Below are 21856 nucleotides of genomic sequence, written 5' to 3'. Positions count from 1 at the left end.
TTGAACGGACTACACTTAACGGCAACTTCGTAATTGAGCGATTATGTACAGCAATTCTGTCTGGTAAGTACAACTGTTAACGCTATTTACACATGGGGGTGTTGAGGCACGAAGAGGTTGAACAATTCATTCAAAGCGACACAGTTTATCAGTGACAGAGTCAGAATTTAAACCCAGACAGTCTGGCCCCGCATCTGATTTCGGAATTACTATATTATAGTGTGTATAAGGTACACATGGTGCGTGACACAATGCCTGACACTCCGCAGGCACTAAACAGAAGTGTAACTGTTGTCATACTGCTTCTCTCTTTTTTACTTACTCTGTGATAACTCTGGATCTCCTTTCAGATTCATCATCTTCGGAATAGAAGGGCCATACACATCCACATCTAGCAAACCAACAGCCTTTGACTGTAAGAAAACAGAATTTACCGTCAGATTTTTCCCCACTCTTCATCAAAGATAAAGTGCACAAAAACAGCAGGTCTGACTACAGAAAAGACAATTTGCAAAATATTCCAAAATCATAACCTAAACTTTCAAAGCAACAGTAAGGTAAAAGAACATAAACTGCTCAGGGTAAATATTGTTTGTTGGTTTACTAATCTCTTCTAGATAACTGACTAAAGAAATCCACTGCATCCACTTTAAACACTGTGGTTCAGATCTCCCATACACTCACAAACAGACTAAGACCTTTTGATCTGAAAACTAACAAATTACTTGCACACAATGTTAAAATAATGGTTTACAACAGCAAACATAACCCCAGCAAGAAGGAGCATTAACTTTTGGAAAGACCATCTAACACACCAAAGAATACAAAATGAAAGAAAAAAAGCATAGAAACAAGACCATAATTAAAGCAAGTGAGAAATGCTGATGCAAATCTGGCATGGAAATGCTAACGAGGATAGCAGCAGACATAGTACAGGGACAACCTCTTACGTGCCAGTCACAGTTAAAAACCCGAAGTCTTCCAGAGAATTCATAAACAACTAAAACTGTTTTCCTTGATGATCCACCCAGCTGCCCAAGGGCAGAATATCCCGACTGGTCTCTTCACTAGCTGACAGTTAATCAGCAGGTTAACAAAGAAAGACAAACAAAATTCACTATTTCCAAATATGTCTTTTTATTCTTCTCCCCCCACCCCCCCCCACTGCTCTTTCTTCTTTCACAGATTAAATCAATGTTATTGTTTTTTCTCATATACAAGCAAACAGAATGCTAATACTAACTATATGCCTTTGAGTTATGTTTCCCCAAGACATACAACTCTCCCTGCTCTCTCCCTGTATCCTGGCAAGATAAAACTCTTAACCTCTCAAAAAAAATTTTTTTAAACTAAACAATCTCTCATCTTCCATGTTATCTACCTATTTCCAGATACAAAATTACTTTTTAAACCTCACTGTCTGGTTCCTATAAATAGACAAAACAAGGTACATTCAAATTTATGTCCCTAACTTTACAGTGACTCAAACTGCAATTCTAAGAAAATCATTTAATGTCCCTGTGTGACTCACAGAGGATTGGGATTAATATCTCCCTCTACCAAAAATCTCAGCTTACTGTAAAATAAATGAGAAAGGAGGAAGCACACATTACCTTTAATAGAATGGTGATATATAAAATTTGGGTTTAATACTTAAAAAAAATCATTTGTAGTGTTAGTTTCCAGCTTTCTCATCAAAAGTAGGTATAATACCACCTTACAGGGTAGCTATGAGGAGTCAATGAGAAATGTAAATAAAATCCTTACCAGAGTGCCTGGCACCCCGGAGGAATTCAAGTGGTGGGGAGATATAATCAGGGAAAGTCTAGGTGTCTATTTGGGTGATTTAGGATGGCATGTTTTTAGAGATTCTGATTTGTCCACAGAGCTGGCTGTGGAAGCCTAGTTTATGCAGGTTCTTAATATAACATTGCTGATTAACTTCCCTCCATCCTTTTCTTCCTCCCTCCTTCCCTGTGTCCCTCTTTCCCTTTCTCTTTCCTCATTTCCTACTGATCTTCATACCTTTCTCTCCTCTGTTTCCCTTTTGATGTATGTAAGCATTGGTACTAAATTTAGGTCAGTCAGTAGCTTTAAAAAGGTAGGAACATTCATTGAGAAATTCTCACTGATTTTAACTCCTTTTTAAACCACAAAGAAAAGAATTTAGTTGAATTAAAAATAGAATTAAATTCACTACAGATAAAAACATTTTCAAATGAGGGGGCCTAAAACCTTAAGAAATGTGGATAATTGTTAACTATTATCTATGGGTCTGCTAATGTTATAACTATCACCTCTTTTCCATAGCTTTTCTTGTGACACCTACAAAATTAATGCAACCAGAAAATAATAATAATGCCAATAAAAACAAAAAAGATTCTAAGATTCTTTTTCCTTGCTCTCATTTATATTAATGTTGTTTTAAAATAACGTGAAAGGGTTAGGTCTCAGTTTTCAAATTAATCTTCTAAAAATACCTGTCAAGTACATTTAAATTTATGTTTTCATGAAACAAGAAAACAACTAAGTGGGTGCTTGCAATGGAAGACTGCTAGGGTCAATTTTATCATCACTAGATCTTCAAGTTTCCTTCAAAATGTTAGGGAGAGTTTATCTATCATCTATCTGTCCTGTCTTCTAGAAGAAAACCATGCTTGTCTAAAAGTGAGTCCTTGGCATCATGGGGTAAGACAAAACTGAAGACCTGCCCTAAAATTTGCTGTGGTAGGAATGGATTTTACATATACCTAGATAGCTGCTACTACACATTATCACATAAGAGTAAAGAGGGCAGGGAGGGAGATCACAAGATGATGGAGTTCCTCTATTTCCTGGAGAATGGAACTAAGAATAATGGAAAATCCTCTATGTGTTAGGTTCTCTACATACTCTACAAGTCTCTACTGACCAACTAAATTTAGTACCAGTGCTTACATATACCAAAAAGGAAACAGAGGAGAGAAAGGTATTGAGACAGGAAGGAAAGGGGGCAGGGCACAACCATTAAAAAAATTACACAACCATTAAGAAGAAAAGGATATGACCAAAACTGATTAGAACCTACTAGGCCCAAGATAGCAGAAGATTTGACTTCCAGTATACCTTGAGCCTCATTATACACTCATTGTAATACATTAGCATATGCTAAATGACATACCCACAGGTGCCATGAGAGTTCCAAGGCCAACTGTAAAAGGCCAAAAAGTAGGTGGTGTCCCAACTCCTGGAAATTAGAATATTCCTCCCACTCATTAGCATATGAAATTACCCAGCCCATAAAAACTAACCACCCCCTCACAGCCCAGCACCACTCACTTTTCAAGAGGACTCTATGTCCTGGGGCCATCTCTCACCTTCTAAGATGGAGTGTGTCTCTGTCTAAATAAACCTGCTTTCATTTTACTATGGCTCGTTTGCTCTTGAACTTTTTCCTGCACAAAGTCAAGGACTCTCACTTGGTGGCCCATCCCAGAGACTCACCCAAGACCTGGGACATGACCAGGCTCTCACACCCCATTTTTCCTGCAACATACAAAGGTCAGCAGAAGGAGAGGAAAGAGAAAGGGAAAGAGGGACACAGGAAAGGAGGGAGGAAGAAAAGGATGGAGGGAAGTTAATCAGCAATGTTATATTAAGAACCTGCATAAACTAGGCTTCCACAGCCAGCTCTGTGGACAAATCAGAATCTCTAAAAACATGCCATCCTAAATCACCCAAATAGACACCTAGACTTTCCCTGATTATATCTCCCCACCACTTGAATTCCTCCGGGGTGCCAGGCACTCTGGTAAGGATTTTATTTACATTTCTCATTGATTCCTCATAGCTACCCTGTAAGGTGGTATTATACCTACTTTTGATGAGAAAGCTGGAAACTAACACTCAAAATGATTTTAAGTATTCTTTCTTAGAATGAAGCAGAATGGAAAGTTAAACACAAAAATATGAACCACATAAACCTCCACCATAACTTGAACATGATCTGTCTACAAAAGACTTAGATAAAAAGCAGGATCAGCATGATTCTCCCTAAAGGGCCAAATTATAGGAAATATTTTGAGAGGACCTTCAAGATGGCAGAGGAGTAAGACGTGGAGATCACCTTCCTCCTCAAAAATACATCAGAAATACATCCACATGTGGAACAACTCCTACAAAACACCTACAGAACGCTGGAAGAAGACCTCAGACTTCCCAAAAGGCAAGAAACTCCCCCACGTACCTTGGTAGAGCAAAAGTAAAAAGAAAAAACAGACAAAAGAATAGGGACAGGACCTGCACCAGTGGGAGGGAGCTGTGAAGGAGGAAAGGTTTCCACACACTAGGAAGCCCCTTCACTGGTGGAGACAGGGTGTGGGCGGGCGGGAAGCTTCGGAGCCACGGAGGAGAGCGCAGCAACAGGGGTGCAGAGGGCAGAGCAGAGAGACTGCCGCAGAGAGGATCGGTGCCGACCAGCACTCACCAGCCCGAGAGGCTTGTCTGCTCACCCACCAGGGCGGGTGGGGGCTGGGAGCTGAAGCTCCGGCTTCAGAGGTCGGATCGCAGGGAGAGGACTGGGGTTGGCTGTGTGAACACAGCCTGAAGGGGGCTAGTGCGCCACAGCTAGCCGGGAGGGAGTCCGGGAAAAAGTCTGGACCTGCCTAAGAGGCAAGAGACCATTGTTTCCTGGTGCGCGAGGAGAGGGGATTCAGAGCACCGCCTAAATGAGCTCCAGAGACGGGCACGAGCCGCGGCTATCAGCGCTGACCCCAGAGACAGGCATGAGATGCTAAGGCTGCTGCTGCCGCCACCAAGAAGCCTGTGTGCAAGCACAGGTCACTATCCACACCTCCCCTCCCAGGAGCCTGTGCAGCCTGCCACTGCCAGGGTCCTGGGATCCAGGGACAACATCCCCAGGAGAACGCACGGCGCGCCTCAGGCTGCTGCAACGTCATGCTGGCCTCTGCTGCTGCCGCAGGCTCACCCCGCATTCTGTACTCCTCCCTCCCCCCAACCTGAGTGAGCCAGAGCCCCCTAATCAGCTGCTACTTTAACCCGGTCCTGTCTGGGCGGGAACAGACGTCCCTCAGGTGACCTACATGCAGATGCAGGGCCAAATCCAAAGCTGAACTCCAGGAGCTGTTCGAACAAAGAACAGAAAGGGAAATCTCTCCCAGCAGCCTCAGAAGCAGCGGATTAAATCTCCACAATCAACTTGATGTACCCTGCATCTGTGGAATACCTGAATAGACAACGAATCATCCCAAAATTGAGGCAGTGGACTTTGGGAGCAACTGTAGACTTGGGGTTTGCTGTATGCAACCGACTAGTTTCTGATTTATTTGGTTATCCTAGTTTAGTTTTTAGTGCTTGTTATCACTGGTGGATTTGTTTATTGGTTTGGTTGCTCTCTTCTTTTTTTTTTAATTACTTTTTAAAATTTTTTTATTTTAATAATATTTTTTTATTTTTGTATCTTTTTATTATAATAACTTTATTTTATTTTACCTTTTTTTTCTTTTGCTTTCTTTCTTTTATTTCTCCCTTTTCTTCTGAGCCATGTGGCTGAAAGGGTCTTGGTGCTCCGGCCAGGTGTCAGGCCTGAGCCTTGGAGGTGAGAGAGCCGAGTTCAGGACACTGGACCACCAGAGACCTCTTGGCCCCATGTAATTATCAATCGGTGAGAGCTCTCCCAGAGATCTCTGTCTCAACACTAAGACCCAGCTCCACTCAATGACCAGCAAGCTCCAGTGCTGGACACCCCATGCCAAACAACTAGCAAGACAGGAACACAACCCCACCCATTGGCAGACAGGCTGCCTAAAATCATAATAAGTTCACAGACACCCCAAAACACACCACCAGATGCGGCCCTGCCCACCAGAAAGACAAGATCCAGCCTCATCCACCAGAAAACAGGAGCCAGTCCCCTCTACCAGGAAGCCTACACAACCCACTGAACCAACCTTACCCACTGGGGGCAGACACCAAAAACAACGGGAACTACGAACCTGCAGCCTGCGAAAAGGAGACCCCAAACACAGTAAGTTAAGCAAAATGAGAAGACAGAGAAATACGCAGCAGCTGAAAAAGCAAGGTAAAAACCCACCAGACCAAACAAATGAAGAGGAAATAGACAGTCCACCTGAAAATGAATTCAGAGTAATGATAGTAAAGATAATCCAAAATCTTGGAAAACAAGACAAAAAGGCAACCCTCAGAATGGGAGAAAATATTTGCAAACGAAGCAACTGACAAAGGATTAATCTCCAAAATATACAAGCAGCTCATGTGCTGAATATCAAAAAAACAAACAACCCAATCCAAAAATGGGCAGAAGACCTAGAGAGACATTTCTCCAAAGAAGATATACAGATTGCCAACAAACACATGAAAGGATGCTCAACATCACTAATCATTAGAGAAATGCAAATCAAAACTACAATGAGGTATCACCTCACACCAGTCAGAATGGCCACCATCAAAAAATCTACAAACAGTAAATGCTGGAGAGGGTATGGGGAAAAGGGAACCCTCTTGCACTGTTGGTGGGAATGTAAATTGATACAGCCACTATGGAGAACAGTATGGAGGGTCCTTAAAAAACTAAAAATAGAACTACCATATGACCCAGCAATCCCACTACTGGGCATATACCCTGAGAAAACCATAATTTAAAAAGAGTCATGCACCACAATGTTCACTGCAGCTCTATTTACAATAGCCAGGACATGGAAGCAACCTAAGTGTCCATCGACAGATGAATGGATAAAGACGATGTGGCACATATATACAGTGGAATATTACTCAGCCATAAAAAGAAACAAAATTGAGTTATTTGTAGTGAGGTGGATGGACCTAGAGTCTGTCATACAGAGTGAAGTAAGTCAGAAAGAGAAAAACAAATACCGTATGCTGACACATATATATGGAATCTTAAAAAAAAAAAAAGGTTCTGATGAACCTGTGGGCAGGACAGGAATAAAGATGCAGACGTAGAGATGGACTTGAGGACACGCAGAGTGGGAAGGGTAAGCTAGGACAGAGTGAGAGAGTGGCACTGACATATATACACTACCAAATGTAAAACAGATAGCTAGTGGGAAGCAGTCGCAGAGCACAGGGAGATCAGCTCGGTGCTCTGTGAGCACCTAGAGGGGTGGGATAGGAAGGGAGGGAGGAAGATGCAAGAGGGAGGGGATATGGGGATATATGTATACGTATAGCTGATTCACTTTGTTATACAGCAGAAACTAACACAACAATGTAAAGCACTTATACTCCAATAAAGATGTCAAAAAAAAGAAAAGGGAAATATTTTAAGCCTTGTGGATCATTTGATCTGCAGCTATTCAACACTGCCATTGTAGCACCAAGGCAGCCACAGACAACATGTAAATGAATGAGCATGGCTATGTTCCAATAAAACTTTATTTACAAATACAGGCAGGATTTAGTCCACAGGTCATAGTTTGCCAACGCTGATTTAGAAAATAAGCTTTTTCATGACAAAGTTATTCAATCACCCAACAATGTAATTTTTGTAAAGCCAAGAGCAGACAGGACACAATCATCTCTTTTAGTGTCAGAGGAGCTACCTCAGTAAAGATCTACTTCCTCATCCTTAATTGGCTAGTTTTCAAAAATAATAAAGAGCACATTTTTCAGGCTGTTTCACTGGAACTAAGTTAGCATGTCTTGCTTTAATTTTATATATTGTGAATAAAATCAGTGTCCATAAGTAGAAACACCAAACCCTGTATTAATTAAAGCATACTGTACTTTGATTTTGGCACAGCTACTGACTGATAAAATTACCACCAGTACAAAAAGCAGCCTACACATATTTTCAAGTCTAGAATTCAGTAACGTTCAAAAGATGCCAAATAAACCCCATTTGTTTTTCATAATTTACTCCATTATTTTTAAATAGGCTCCTATTTTAAGTGTATAAACAGTTTTTCAATTTAAACTTTCAAACAGTTTTATATTGTAGGAAAATAAATGAGCAAGGTAGAGGCTATAAATAAACATATGCAGCTGGGTGTCCAACTAACTAAGTTTTGTGAATCCTTTCCAACTTATTCCACCTAAAGTAATTATATTTAGTCAAGAAAACTCCAATTAGGGTTTTCTTTATCATTAATTTCAGCCAGGCCCGAAAGAATAATCACCACAAAAGCCTCACCAAATACACAACAGATAAAGAAAATGATTATTAGCAAATATAACTATAAATGTACTATTGTAAAGTAGGATTGCCATCTTTAATGTCACCATAAACTTAACCCAATATGTTGGTACCCTTTTTTCTGACTCTCCTGCAGTACTCAAAGTCTAACAGATGACAAAAACAAGACAGATCAAACCCCAACACACTAGATTTTGGGATTTGTTTCCTTATAATTCATAATACCCTGTGAGACCTGTAAAAGGTGGCAGAATTCTTCAGAGTGATTATACTATTTCATTACCACTGCATGAAAGCTGCAATTTGAGAGCCTACAAGTCCTATTTTTTGTGTGTTGGATTTCAAAGGCACTGACAAGAGTTTTGATACTGCTTTGTTCTTCCAACAGAATTTACACTAAAGAAGATTGTAAAGCTTCATAATGCTCTTTTTATCCATGTCATGTGCTAATAGAACCCATCAAAACAATGTCTTAGAGTGGCCCACCCCATTGTTTGAAAGTAAACATTCATTTAAGATTAAGACCTACTCAAATGTGTCCTTTCCATAGAGGTATCCAGTTAAGAATCACATGAGTCTCTACACATTACATTACACTTAATCTTGGACTGGCAACTGGGATTTATTCAATTTAAAGTTGAATCAAGCCTCTACTTTCTTCTCTCTCTAGCTAGCTTTAAATCAAGCTGCCATTCACAAGAATTTTAATCTCTCAGTAGAGAAAAATATGTTTCTTAATTCTATTACCTAACGTTAAATAAGAATCTGAATGTCAGAAGAAGTAATGGTTGGACAAAGTGATAAGAGAACAATTTCCTACTACTTATCAAAGGACTGTCTAAATCTTCAATTTCAGTCAAGAAAGAAAGAGGAACAAGGGCAACATAAAGGAAAAAGTTCACGTGGCTGGACAGAGGGCAAACAGAGATGAGCTCATGAAAAGTACAGAAGAATCTCAAATGATAAACTGCTTGTAAACAAGCTGGAAAAGTAGAAATGGAAGAGTATCAAATTAAAGACTATTTTAGAACAACAAAAACAAACAAACAAAAAAACACCTAAGAGATCATCTTAGTCTTCTGACCAGTTTTTAGTGAAGAAGAAACAGGCCCAGAGATAAATGTCATAGCTGGATCTAGCTTCCAAATCTCTTTCCCACATACAATAAAGCCTAACTGCTAACAGCCACTAACCATTCCCCTTTGTCTCTCTCATCTCATCCCTTACTATTTTTCCCCTTTTCACTCCACTCCAGACACCCTGCTCCCTGCAGTGTATTTAACACACCAGGTATGCACCTGCTTTAGGACTTTTGTAGATGCTGTTCCTTCAGCCAAGAATCCATCCCCCCAGGTATCCACCTGGTTCTCTCCATCACTTCCTTCAAGTCTTGATTCAAACATCACCATGTAGTGAGGCCTTCACTGGTCACTCTATCTAAAACTGCAACTCCCTCATCATAACACTGCATATTTCCTACTCCCCTTCCTGCTTTTTCTTTCTTCTTAGCACCTATATCAATATTTAACATACTATATATTTACTTATTTATCTTGTTTATTGTGTCTCCCCACTAGAATGTTAATTTCACTAGGGTAAGGAATTTTGTATGTTTTATTCATTGCTGTACCTAGAATCTAGAACAACAGGCAGTCGTGGAGAGACTCTTGTCTATCTCAAGAAATTCTGATTCAGTAGGTCTGGGCTGGGGTCCAACAAACTGCATTGTAACACTCTAGGGTATAAGATGACCACAATGTGAAAAACAGTAATATAGATAGTATGGAAAGGCAAAGATGAAAATTTGCTGTAAGGCCCCACGTCTTGGGACCAGCAGGACCAGAGGAACAGTGATCTCTACAGTCATCAACAGTAACAATGAAGAGGGTTTTTTTTTTTAACTATAAAAAAGTAGTTCACATTCTGCCATATGGGTAAATAGTCAGTCACATATTGCATGGGACGTATGCATATAAAAAATTATTCGCTGTTTATCTAAAATTCAAATTTAATTGAGTGGGTGTCCTATATTTTTATTTGCTAAATCTAGCAACCCTACCCTGGCATCTCTTCTCAACAGTGCAGTGAGAATGATTCAGAGTTGAAACATAAGTCAGGTCATGTCTGCTCAAAACCCTTCACTGACACCCCCTCCTGCATTTCACTCATGAAAAGCCAAAGTCCTTATGACAATTCACCAGACCCCACAAAATCTATCCAGCTCCCCAGACCCCTGCCTCCCAGCCCTGTTAACTTTCCTCACCTATTACTCCAGTCCACTTCTTACGCCAGGGGCCACAGTGGGCTTTTCACTATTCCTTGAATAATAAGCTAGACATGCTCCCACATAGGAGCCTTTGAACTGGCTGTTCCTTTTGCCTGACACAATCTTCCCACAGATAGTCACACAGACTACACTCTCACCTTCTTCAAGTTTCTGCTCAAATGTCGTATTTTCAGTGGAGCTCACCCTATATTGAAGTGCAAACCCACCCTCACACACCAGCACTTTCCCTCCCCCTTATTTCAGACTACTTTTATCACTTTCTAACATACTATTTAACTTACTTATGATGTCTAATATCTATTTATTGTAAACTCCATAAGGGTAAGGATATCTCCAAGCACCTTAAACAGTAATCATAAGATAAATATCCATTTAATGAATGGATGGATGAATGGATGAACTAATGAATGAATGAACAAACCTCCATTTGTTCCTCTGTAGAGTATCAGGGTTGATTACTATATGATCCCTACGGCCCCTCTTAAGCTCTAACATTCTACGAGTTCATGAAATTCCCTCTCCTAATACCTCTAACCTCTCCTAATACCTCTCCTAATACCTCTAACGTTTTAAGTTATAGGATTCAAAATTAACTAATGTAGGTAAAGTTTAAAATATTCTGGTGTTAAAGAAAGGGTCATAAATTTCCTTGCAGTCTATTCCTAACCACCACTTTTCCCCCAAGAAAATCCAATGTCATCTTCATTTTTCTATTGATCTCCACTCCAGAAAAATGGAACTTCATGGAATAAAATCTAGTGCAAAGACTGGCTATAGTGGGCTGCTGTAAAAAAAATATATGATAAGAGTATACTACCTTAAAAAAAAAAAAGGACACTACCTAAATCTTTGAAAACTAAAGACACAATCCGGTATGAAAGGGCTCATTAAAAACAGGGCAATTTTTTGGGCTTCCCTGGTGGCGCAGTGGTTGAGAATCTGCCTGCTAATGCAGGGGACACGGGTTCGAGCCCTTGTCTGGGAAGATCCCACATGCTGCGGAGCAACTGAGCCCGTGAGCCACAACTACTGAGCCTGCGCGTCTGCAGCCTGTGCTCCGCAACAAGAGAGGCCGCGACAGTGAGAGGCCCGTGCACCGCGATGAAGAGTGGCCCCCGCTCGCCGCAACTGGAGAAAGCCCTCGCACAGAAACGAAGACCCAACATAGCAATCAATCAATCAATCAATAAAATAAAATAAAATAAAAAATAGGGCAATTTTTAAACCTGCTCACTACCAAGATTAGGTTCAATCCAGGGTTTTAAACATAAAATGGCTGCATAGGAGTTTTGGGTGTGTGTGTGTGTGTGTGTGGTGTGTGTGTGTGTGTGTGTGTGTGTGTGTGTGTGTGTGTGTGTGTGTGTGTGTAGGTTCAATCCAGGGTTTTAAACATAAAATGGCTGCATAGGAGTTTTGGGTGTGTGTGTGTGTGTGTGTGTGTGTGTGTGTGTGTGTGTATTTTCCTTTCCAGAGCACACAAGCAACATCTTCTTTAACAAGAAGAATTCCCTTAAGTCCCACATTTTCATCTAGTAAGTAACAGAGAAAGTAAATGAGGAGTAAAACAACTAAGATTAAGAAAAGAAAAACCCTGAATCTTTGGCCTTTTAATTAAAGAGGAAAAAAAGTATTGATGCGCTTAGTAAGTACTCTTCAAAATCAGAGAAAAATTAGGAAGCCTTCTATCACCATGGTAATACAAATGCAGAAAAAGATACTTCTAGATACTAACCCCTAAAAATAACAGTCATCTTATCTGCAATATCAACCAGCCACTTTTTTGACAGAATCTAAGCCTTAAGACCTAGAGACCTAACCAAACAAGAACCTTTCCCAAATCAGACAAGGTACTGCAGCAAAAGCACTGAAAACCAACATCGATTCCTTCGGAATGTCCTTAACTAAACTGCGGTGCAGGGAAGAGCATTCACAATTCTGACAGCAGCTCTTGCAAATAAAATGCAGCAACCACAGGAATCAGATGTAAACAGAGCACCTGATATACCCTCCAGACTCAAAATCACAGGAGCCAAGCAGCTGGTTTTAAAACCCATGTCTTCATGTGCCCTCTGCTCTCTTCTCAGCTACCCTTCTAACACTGCCCTACCGAGGATTTAGGGGCCTCCTTATTCCTCAAGGAGGTGTGATGGGGGAAATAAATTACTGAGAAAAAAAAAATTGAGAAAGGAAAAATGAATTGGTGAGAGCCAAGTTAGGGAGGAAGGGGAGAATAATTAAGAAAAAAAGACAGACTGTTCTGTAAGAAAGATCTGGATAACTTCTTATTGTACAGAATCAGGTCATGAAATTCAAAGGATGTGTACCAGTTTTGCCACCAATATGTTACAAACTAAATGAAACTAAGGAAGAATATACTAAATGTAAAATTTGGGTTACTGTTCTCTTTCTAACTCACAACAAATTCAGCAACTTCCATTCCATCCCAAAGTGAGAGAACGAATTACTGGCAGTAAGCTGCACTTTACCAAAAGAAATTTAAAAGGTAGGCCAAAGGGTGCTGAGAAGGAAACACACGGCCAACAGCTTCTTAAGAGCTATTCAAAACAAAATTGCTACTGCTTCTAATGGGAAATTTCAAAGCATATTGTGCATAATGCTTTCTACCTAAAACCATACAGAAAATAGACGGGAAAAGCAGTTTGGGGCTTCTACCTTCTGAAAATTACCTTATAAAACCATACTGTTATTTTATTGTGCTTGGTAAGTGCGGTGCGTGTGTCTGTGTGCTTATGGAGAAGGAGGAAGAGTAAGTAAGGAAAAATTCCGAATACAAGATTGGCTTTAGAGTCTAGTTACATACTCCCAACCCTCCGTTACACAATTGATTTTAAAAAAAAACACACGGCCTTATCTTTCACTTTAATATTTGACATTAAGTTTCTTCTTTTCTTATGTTATTTATTTATTTATTTATTTATTTATGGCTTTGTTGGGTCTTCGTTTCTGTGCGAGGGCTTTCTCTAGTTGCGGCAAGTGGGGGCCACCCTTCATCGCGGTGTGCGGGCCTCTCACTATCGCGGCCTCTCTTGTTGCGGAGCACAGGCTCCAGATGCGCAGGCTCAGTAATTGTGGCTCACGGGCCCAGTTGCTCTGTGGCATGTGGGATCTTCCCAGACCAGGGCTCGAACCCGTGTCCCCTGCATTGGCAGGCAGATTCTCAACCACTGCGCCACCAGGGAAGCCCCAACATTAAGTTTCTTACTCAGTACACTGAATTATTCTTATAAAAGATACCAGAGAAGTAGACACACATGTCTCAAGTCAATTAATACTATTTATATACATTAGTGGTGATCTGTTAGCAAGCAAAACTGTTTATATATTCCATTAAATGTATGAACCTTGAGGATTTAGATAATTCAGTTAATCACAGATGCAGCCATATCATGAGTGAAATAAACAATTGTATTGTATTCAAATATTTATATAACTACACAACAAATAAAAATAAAGTTCAAAAACTATGGAAAACCCTCAAGGTGCCATTATGATCATCAAGTATAAAATGATGTATTACCTAAAGCCAAGTAAGTTATATTTATACAATTAATTTCAATTAAATACCTACTGCAATATACAGTATACTTTATATGGTTTTTACAGTATATATTTTTTCATTATTTTTTGTGGCTGAGTAGTATTCCACTGGATATATATCTTCTTTATCTATACATCTATTTTTTTTTAAACATCTTTATTGAAGTATAATTGCTTTACAATGGTGTGTTAGTTTCTGCTTTATAACAAAGTGAATCAGTTATACATATACATATGTTCCCATATCTCTTCCCTCTTGCATCTCCCTCCCTCCCACCCTCCCCATCCCACCCCTCTAGGTGGTCACAAAGCACTGAGCTGATCTCCCTGTGCTACGCGGCTGCTTCCCACTAGCTATCTATTTTACATTTGGTAGTGTATATATGTCCATGACACTCTCTCACCCTGTCACACCTCACCTCTCCCCCTCCCCATATCCTCAAGTGCATTCTCTAGTAGGCCTGTGTCTTTATTCCCATCTTGCCACTAGGTTCTTCATGCCCTTTTTTTTTTTTTCCTTAGATTCCATATATATGTGTTAGCATACTGTATTTGGTTTTCTCCTTCTGACTTACTTCACTCTGTATGACAGACTCTAACTCCATCCACCTCATTACAAATACCTCCATTTCATTTCTTTTTATGGCTGAGTAATATTCCATTGTATATATGTGCCACATCTTCTTTATCCATTCATCCGATGATGGACACTTAGGTTGCTTCCATGTCCTGGCTATTGTAAATAGAGCTGCAATGAACATTTTGGTACATGACTCTTTTTCAACTATGGTTTTCTCAGGGTATATGCCCAGTAGTGGGATTGCTGGGTCGTATGGTAGTTCTATTTGTAGTTTTTTAAGGAACCTCCATACTGTTCTCCATAGTGGCTGTATCAATTTACATTCCCACCAACAGTGCAAGAGGGTTCCCTTTTCTCCACACCCTCTCCAGCATTTATTGTTTCTAGATTTTTTGATGATGGCCATTCTGACCGGTGTGAGATGATATCTCATTGTAGTTTTGATTTGCATTTCTCTAATGATTAATGATGTTGAGCATTCTTTCATGTGTCTGTTGGCAATCTGTATATCTTCTTTGGAGAAATGTCTATTTAGGTCTTCTGCCCATTTTTGGATTGGGTTGTTTGTTTTTTTGTTATTGAGCTGCATGAGCTGCTTGTAAATCTTGGAGATTAATCCTTTGTCAGTTGCTCCATTTGCAAATATTTTCTCCCATTCTGAGGGTTGTCTTTTGGTCTTGTTTATGGTTTCCTTTGCTGTGCAAAAACTTTTAAGTTTCATTAGGTCCCATTTCTTTATTTGTGTTTTTATTTCCATTTCTCTAGGAGCTGGGTCAAAAAGAATCTTGCTGTGATTTATGTCATAGAGTGTTCTGCCTATGTTTTCCTCTAAGAGTTTGATAGTGTCTGGCCTTACACTTAGGTCTTTAATCCATTTTGAGTTTATTTTTGTGCATGGTGTCAGGGAGTGTTCTAATTTCATACTTTTACATGTATCTGTCCAATTTTCCCAGCACCACTTATTGAAGAGGCTGTCTTTTCTCCACTGGATATGCTTGCCTCCTTTATCAAAGATAAGGTGACCATATGTGCGTGGGTTTATCTCTGGGCTTTCTATCCTGTTCCACTGATCTATATTTCTGTTTTTGTGCCAGTACCAAACTGTCTTGATTACTGTAGCTTTGTAATACAGTCTGAAGTCAGGGAGCCTGATTCCCCCAGCTCCATTTTTCGTTCTCAAGATTGCTTTGGCTATTCGGGGTCTTTTGTGTTTCCATACAAATTGTGAAATTTTTTGTTCTAGTTCTGTGAAAAATGCCAGTGGTAGTTTGATAGGGATTGCATTGAATCTGTAGATTGCTTTGGGTAGTAGAGTCATTTTCACAATGTTGATTCTTCCAATCCAAGAACATGGTATATCTCTCCATCTATTTGTATCATCTTTAATTTCTTTCATCAGTGTCTTATAATTATCTGCATACAGGTCTTTTGTCTCCTTAGGTAGGTTTATTCCTAGATATTTTATTCTTTTTGTTGCAATGGTAAATGGGAGTGTTTTCTTAATTTCACTTTCAGATTTTTCATCATCAGTGTATAGAAATGCAAGAGATTTCTGTGCATTAATTTTGTATCCTGCTACTTTACCAAATTCATTGATTAGCTCTAGTAGTTTTCTGGTAGCATCTTTAGGATTCTCTATGTATAGTATCATGTCATCTGCAAACAGTGACAGCTATACTTCTTCTTTTCCGATTTGGATTCCTTTTATTTCTTTTTCTTCTCTGATTGCTGTGGCTAACACTTCCAAAACTATGTTGAATAATAGTGGTGAGAGTGGGCAACCTTGTCTTGTTCCTGATCTTAGTGGAAATGGTTTCAGTTTTTCACCATTGAGGACAATGTTGGCTGTGGGTTTGTCATATATGGCCTTTATTAAGTTGAGGAAAGTTCCCTCTATGCCTACTTTCTGCAGGGCTTTTATCATAAATGGGTGTTGAATTTTGTCGAAAGCTTTCTCTGCATCTATTGAGATGATCATATGGTTTTTCTCCTTCAATTTGTTAATATGGTGTATCACGTTGATTGATTTGCGTATATTGAAGAATCCTTGCATTCCTGGGATAAACCCCACTTGATCATGGTGTATGATCCTTTTAATGTGCTGTTGGATTCTGTTTGCTAGTATTTTGTTCAGGATTTTTGCATCTAAGTTCATCAGTGATATTGGCCTGTAGTTTTCTTTCTTTGTGACATCTTTGTCTGGTTTTGCTATCAGGGTGATGGTGGCCTCATAGAATGAGTTTGGGAGTGTTCCTCCCTCTGCAATATTTTGGAAGAGTTTGAGAAGGATAGGTGTTAGCTCTTCTCTAAATGTTTGATACAATTCACCTGTGAAGCCATCTGGTCCTGGGCTTTTGTTTGTTGGAAGGTTTTTAATCACAGTTTCAATTTCAGTGCTTGTGATTGGTCTGTTCATATTTTCTATTTCTTCCTGGTTCAGTCTCGGCAGGTTGTGCATTTCTAAGAATCTGTCCATTTCTTCCAGGTTGTCCATTTTATTGGCATAGAGTTGCTTGTAGTAATCTCTCATGATCTTTTGTATTTCTGCAGTGTCAGTGGTTACTTCTCCTTTTTCATTTCTAATTCTATTGATTTGAGTCTTCTCCCTTTTTCTCTTGATGAGTCTGGCTAATGGTTTATCAATTTTGTTTATCTTCTCAAAGAACCAGCTTTTAGTTTCATTGATTTTTGCTATTGTTTCCTTCATTTCTTTTTCATTTATTTCTGATCTGATCTTTATGATTTCTTTCCTTCTGCTGGCTTTGGGGTTTTTTTGTTCTTCTTTCTCTAATTGCTTCAGGTGCAAGGTTAGGTTGTTTATTCGAGATGTTTCCTGTTTCTTGAGATCGGCTTGTATTGCTATAAACTTCCCTCTTAGCACTGCTTTTGCTGCGTCCCATAGGTTTTGGGTCGTCGTGTCTCCATTGTCATTAGTTTCTAGGTATTTTTTGATTTCCCCTTTGATTTCTTCAGTGATCACTTCGTTATTAAGTAGTGTATTGTGTAGCCTCCACGTGTTTGTATTTTTTACAGATCTTTTCCTGTAATTGATATCTAGTCTCATAGTGTTGTGGTCGGAAAAGATACTTGATACGATTTCAATTTTCTTAAACTTACCAAGGCTTGATTTGTGACCCAAGGTATGATCTATCCTGGAGAATGTTCCATGAGCACTTGAGAAAAATGTGTATTCTATTGTTTTGGGGTGGAATGTCCTATAAATATCAATTAAGTCCATCTTGTTTAATGTATCATTTAAAGCATGTGTTTCCTTATTTATTTTCATTTTGGGTGATCTGTCCATTGGTGAAAGTGGGGTGTTAAAGTCCCCTACTATGATTGTGTTGCTGTCGATTTCCCCTTTTATGGCTGTTAGTATTTGCCTTATGTATTGAGAGGCTCCTATGTTGGGTGCATAAATATTTACAATTGTTATATCTTCTTCTTGGATTGATCCCTGATCATTATGTAGTGTCCTTCTTTGTCTCTTGTAATAGTCTTTATTTTAAAGTCTATTTTGTCTGAAATGAGAATTGCTACTCCAGCTTTCTTTTGATTTCCATTTGCATGGAATATCTTTTTCCATCCCCTCACTTTCAGTCTGTATGTGTCTCTAGGTCTGAAGTGGGTCTCTTGTAGACAGCATATATATGAGTCTTGTTTTTGTATCCATTCAGCCAGTCTGTGTCTTTTGGTGGGAGCATTTAATCCATTTACATTTAAGGTAATTATTGATATGTATATTCCTATTCCCATTTTCTTAAATGTTTTGGGTTTGTTATTGTAGGTGTTTTCCTTCTCTTGTGTTTCTTGCCTAGAAAAGTTCCTTTAGCATTTGTTGTAAAGCTGGTTTGGTGGTGCTGAACTCTCTCAGCTTTTGCTTGTCTGTAAAGGTTTTAATTTCTCCATCAAATCTGAATGAGATCCTTGCTGGGTAGATTAATCTTGGTTGTAGGTTTTTCTCCTCCATCACTTTAAGTATATCCTGCCACTCCCTTCTGGCTTGCAGTTTCTCCTGAAAGGTCAGACGTTAACCTTATGGGGATTCCCTTATGTTTTATTTGTTGTTTTTCCCTTGCTGCTTTTAATATGTTTTCTTTGTATTTAATTTTTGACAGTTTGATTAATATGTGTCTTGGCGTGTTTCTCCTTGGATTTATCCTGTATGGGACCCTCTGTGCTTCCAGGACTTGATTAACTATTTCCTTTCCCATATTAGGGAAGTTTTGTTTGTTTGTTTGTTTTTCTTTTTTTTTTTTATATATATTTGGCTGCGTTGGGTCTTCGTTTCTGTGCGAGGGCTTTCTCTAGTTGTGGCGAGCGGGGGCCACTCTTCATCACAGTGCGCGGGTCTCTCACTGTCGCGGCCTCTCTTGTTGCGGAGCATGGGCTCCAGACGCGCAGGCTCAGTAGCTGTGGCTCACGGGCTTAGTTGCTCCGCGTCATGTGGGATCTTCCCGGACCAGGGTTCGAACCCGTGTCCCTTGCATTGGCAGGCAGACTCTCAACCACTGCGCCACCAGGGAAGCCCCGGGAAGTTTTCAACTATAATCTCTTCAAATATTTTCTCAGTCCCTTTCTTTTTCTCTTCTTCTTCTGGGACCCCTATAATTCCAATGTTGGTGTGTTTAATATTGTCCCAGAGGTCTCTGAGACTGTCCTCAGTTCTTTTCATTCTTTTCTCTTTATCCTGCTCTGCAGTAGTTATTTCCACTATTTTATCTTCCAGGTCACTTATCCGTTCTTCTACCTCAGTTATTCTGTTATTGATCCCAACTAGAGTATTTTTAATTTCATTTATTGTGTTTTTCATCATTGTTTGGTTCCTCTTTAGTTCTTCTATGTCCTTATTAAATGTTTCTTGCGTTTTGTCTATTCTATTTCCAAGATTTTGGATCATCCTTACTATCATTATTCTGAATTCTTTTTCAGGTAGACTACCTATTTCCTCTTCATTTGTTAGGTCTGGTGTGTTTTGACCCTGCTCCTTCATCTGCTATGTGTTTTTCTGTCTTCTCATTTTGCTTATCTTACTGTGTTTGGGGGTCTCCTTTTCACAGGCTGCAGGTTCGTAGTTCCCGTTGTTTTTGGTATCTGTCCCCAGTGGCTAAGGTTGGTTCAGTGGGTTGTGTAGGCTTCCTGGTGGAGGGAACTAGTGCCTGTGTTCTGGTGGATGAGGCTGGATCTTGTATATTCATCTATTGATATTAATGGATACTTAGGTTGCTTCCATATCTTGGCTTTTGTAAATAACGCTGCTATGAACACTGGGGTGTGCACATTTTTTCAAATTAGTGTTTTTGTTTTCTTGGAATATATACCCAGCAGTGAAATTGCTGGATCATATGATAGTTCTATTTTTAGTTTTTTGAGGAAACTTCATACTGTTTTCCACAGTGGCTGCACCAGTTTACATTCCCACCAACAATGTGCAAGGGTTCCCTATTCTCCACAACCCTTGATGCAATATTTTTAAGTAAGGATCAATAACGAATGTTTTTCAAAATATTAACACCTAACTTGAAGTTCAAAAATGGTTAATCTATTAATTCTATTCCCAAGTAGCAAAAATGTTTTTTTGATAAATGAAAAACAACGTTACTTAATACCATATGGGGACTTCCCTGGTGGTCCAGTGGCTAAGACTCCATGCTCCCAATGCAGGGAGCCTGGGTTCAATCCCTGGTCAGGGAACTAGATCCCACATGCTGCAACTAAAGATCCCACATGCCTCAGCCAGATAAATAAATTTTTTTTTTTTAAATACCATATGACTCACATAAGTAATTATTATTTTTAGGATTTTTTAAAAATAACTAACTTATTAAAGGCATAGTAGAATGTATGAAAAAGCTACCTGGGATTTGCATCACTAAACAGATGGGCGATTGTAGCTAAGTTACTAACCTCACCAAACCTCAGTTTCCTTACCTACAAAATAAAGATTAAGAAGATACATACCTTACAGGATTTTTGTGAGACCGCAGAACAGTGTGAATTTGTGAAACTTAAAGAACAGTTAACAGTTATATAGAACTATAAGCCAGGTACTTCCTTAATACTTCCTTAATACTGTAGGTATGTTAGCTTATGTAATCCTCACAACTACTTCATGAGGCAGGTGTACACTATAATGTCAAGGCACGCAAAGATTAGTAATTTACCTAAAGTCACACAGCTGTAAGTGCAGGCGCTGGGATAGGAACCCAGGCAGCATGCCTTCAGAGTTCACAGGTACCCCTACAGCATGGTGCCCCTCTCCTACAAGACATACTAAGTCAACTTCCTAGCACAAAGTAAATACCCAATGTTAGTGTCTTTTCTCCCTTTCACCAAGACCTCTTTATGCACTGAAACAGGAAAAACGAGCATTCATTCTCAGTGAGTAGTAATTTATCACACAAGACAATCATCCACAATAACATCCTAATTATTAATCCAGGCAACAAGCTTTGAGAATAACAAAATGATCCTTAATGTGCACTTATTGCTTTTATCCGAAATGTCTGTTTTTTGTTTTATAAGAGCAAGGATCCTGCCTAGTTTAAGGTTTCATATGAGATTACTGTGAAAAATAGGCTCTACTAAATATTAAGTAATGTAGGGCTTCCCTGGTGGCGCAGTGGTTGAGAATCTGCCTGCCAATGCAGGGGACACGGGTTCGAGCCCTGGTCTGGGAAGATCCCACATGCCGCGGAGCGACTAAGCCCGTGAGCCACAATTGCTGAGCCTGCGCGTCTGGAGCCTGTGCTCTGCAACAAGAGAGGCCGCGATAGTGAGAGGCCCGCGCACCGCGATGAAGAGTGGCCCCCACTTGCCGCAACTAGAGAAAGCCCTCGCAGAGAAACGAAGACCCAACACAGCCATAAATAAATAAATAAATAAAAATTAAAAAAAAAAAAATATTAAGTAATGTATTTCACAGAAATTGGATTAGAGTTTTTGGTATACTCGCTGATTTTCAAATTATATACTTATACAGATTACACAGAACAGACACAGCCAAAAATGCAGTTAAGAAAATAAAGTTTATATGCTCAAGCTTAGAAGATGTTTGGCTGGGCCAAAAAAAATCAGCTATTGATTACAATGGATACTAAGCAACAAGAAAAGCAATTTATTATATTTGCTTCTTATTTTCTTTTTGTTGTAGCTTTATTGAAATTTGTTTCTTTGCTAAATCAAATACCCAGTACCTACTACAGGCTAAGACATAAAAATAGCCAGTTACTGAATCCTTACTACATGCCAGTCGTTA

General features: G+C 39.4%; 1 protein-coding gene across 1 annotated transcript in view; it reads right to left on the bottom strand.

Moving 5' to 3' along the window:
* The window catches only part of NUBPL (NUBP iron-sulfur cluster assembly factor, mitochondrial), a 260487-nt gene that overhangs the window by 201609 nt on the left and 37022 nt on the right, over positions 1-21856 (bottom strand). The window contains exon 4 of the mRNA XM_007180692.2: positions 323-413. Within this exon, the coding sequence (XP_007180754.3) occupies positions 323-413 (91 nt within the window). The remainder of the gene's footprint in view (positions 1-322; positions 414-21856) is intronic.

This window comes from Balaenoptera acutorostrata, chromosome 3 (genome assembly GCF_949987535.1).
Source record: "Balaenoptera acutorostrata chromosome 3, mBalAcu1.1, whole genome shotgun sequence".
NCBI lineage: Eukaryota > Metazoa > Chordata > Mammalia > Artiodactyla > Balaenopteridae > Balaenoptera > Balaenoptera acutorostrata.
This window is presented reverse-complemented; position numbering and strand designations above follow the sequence as displayed.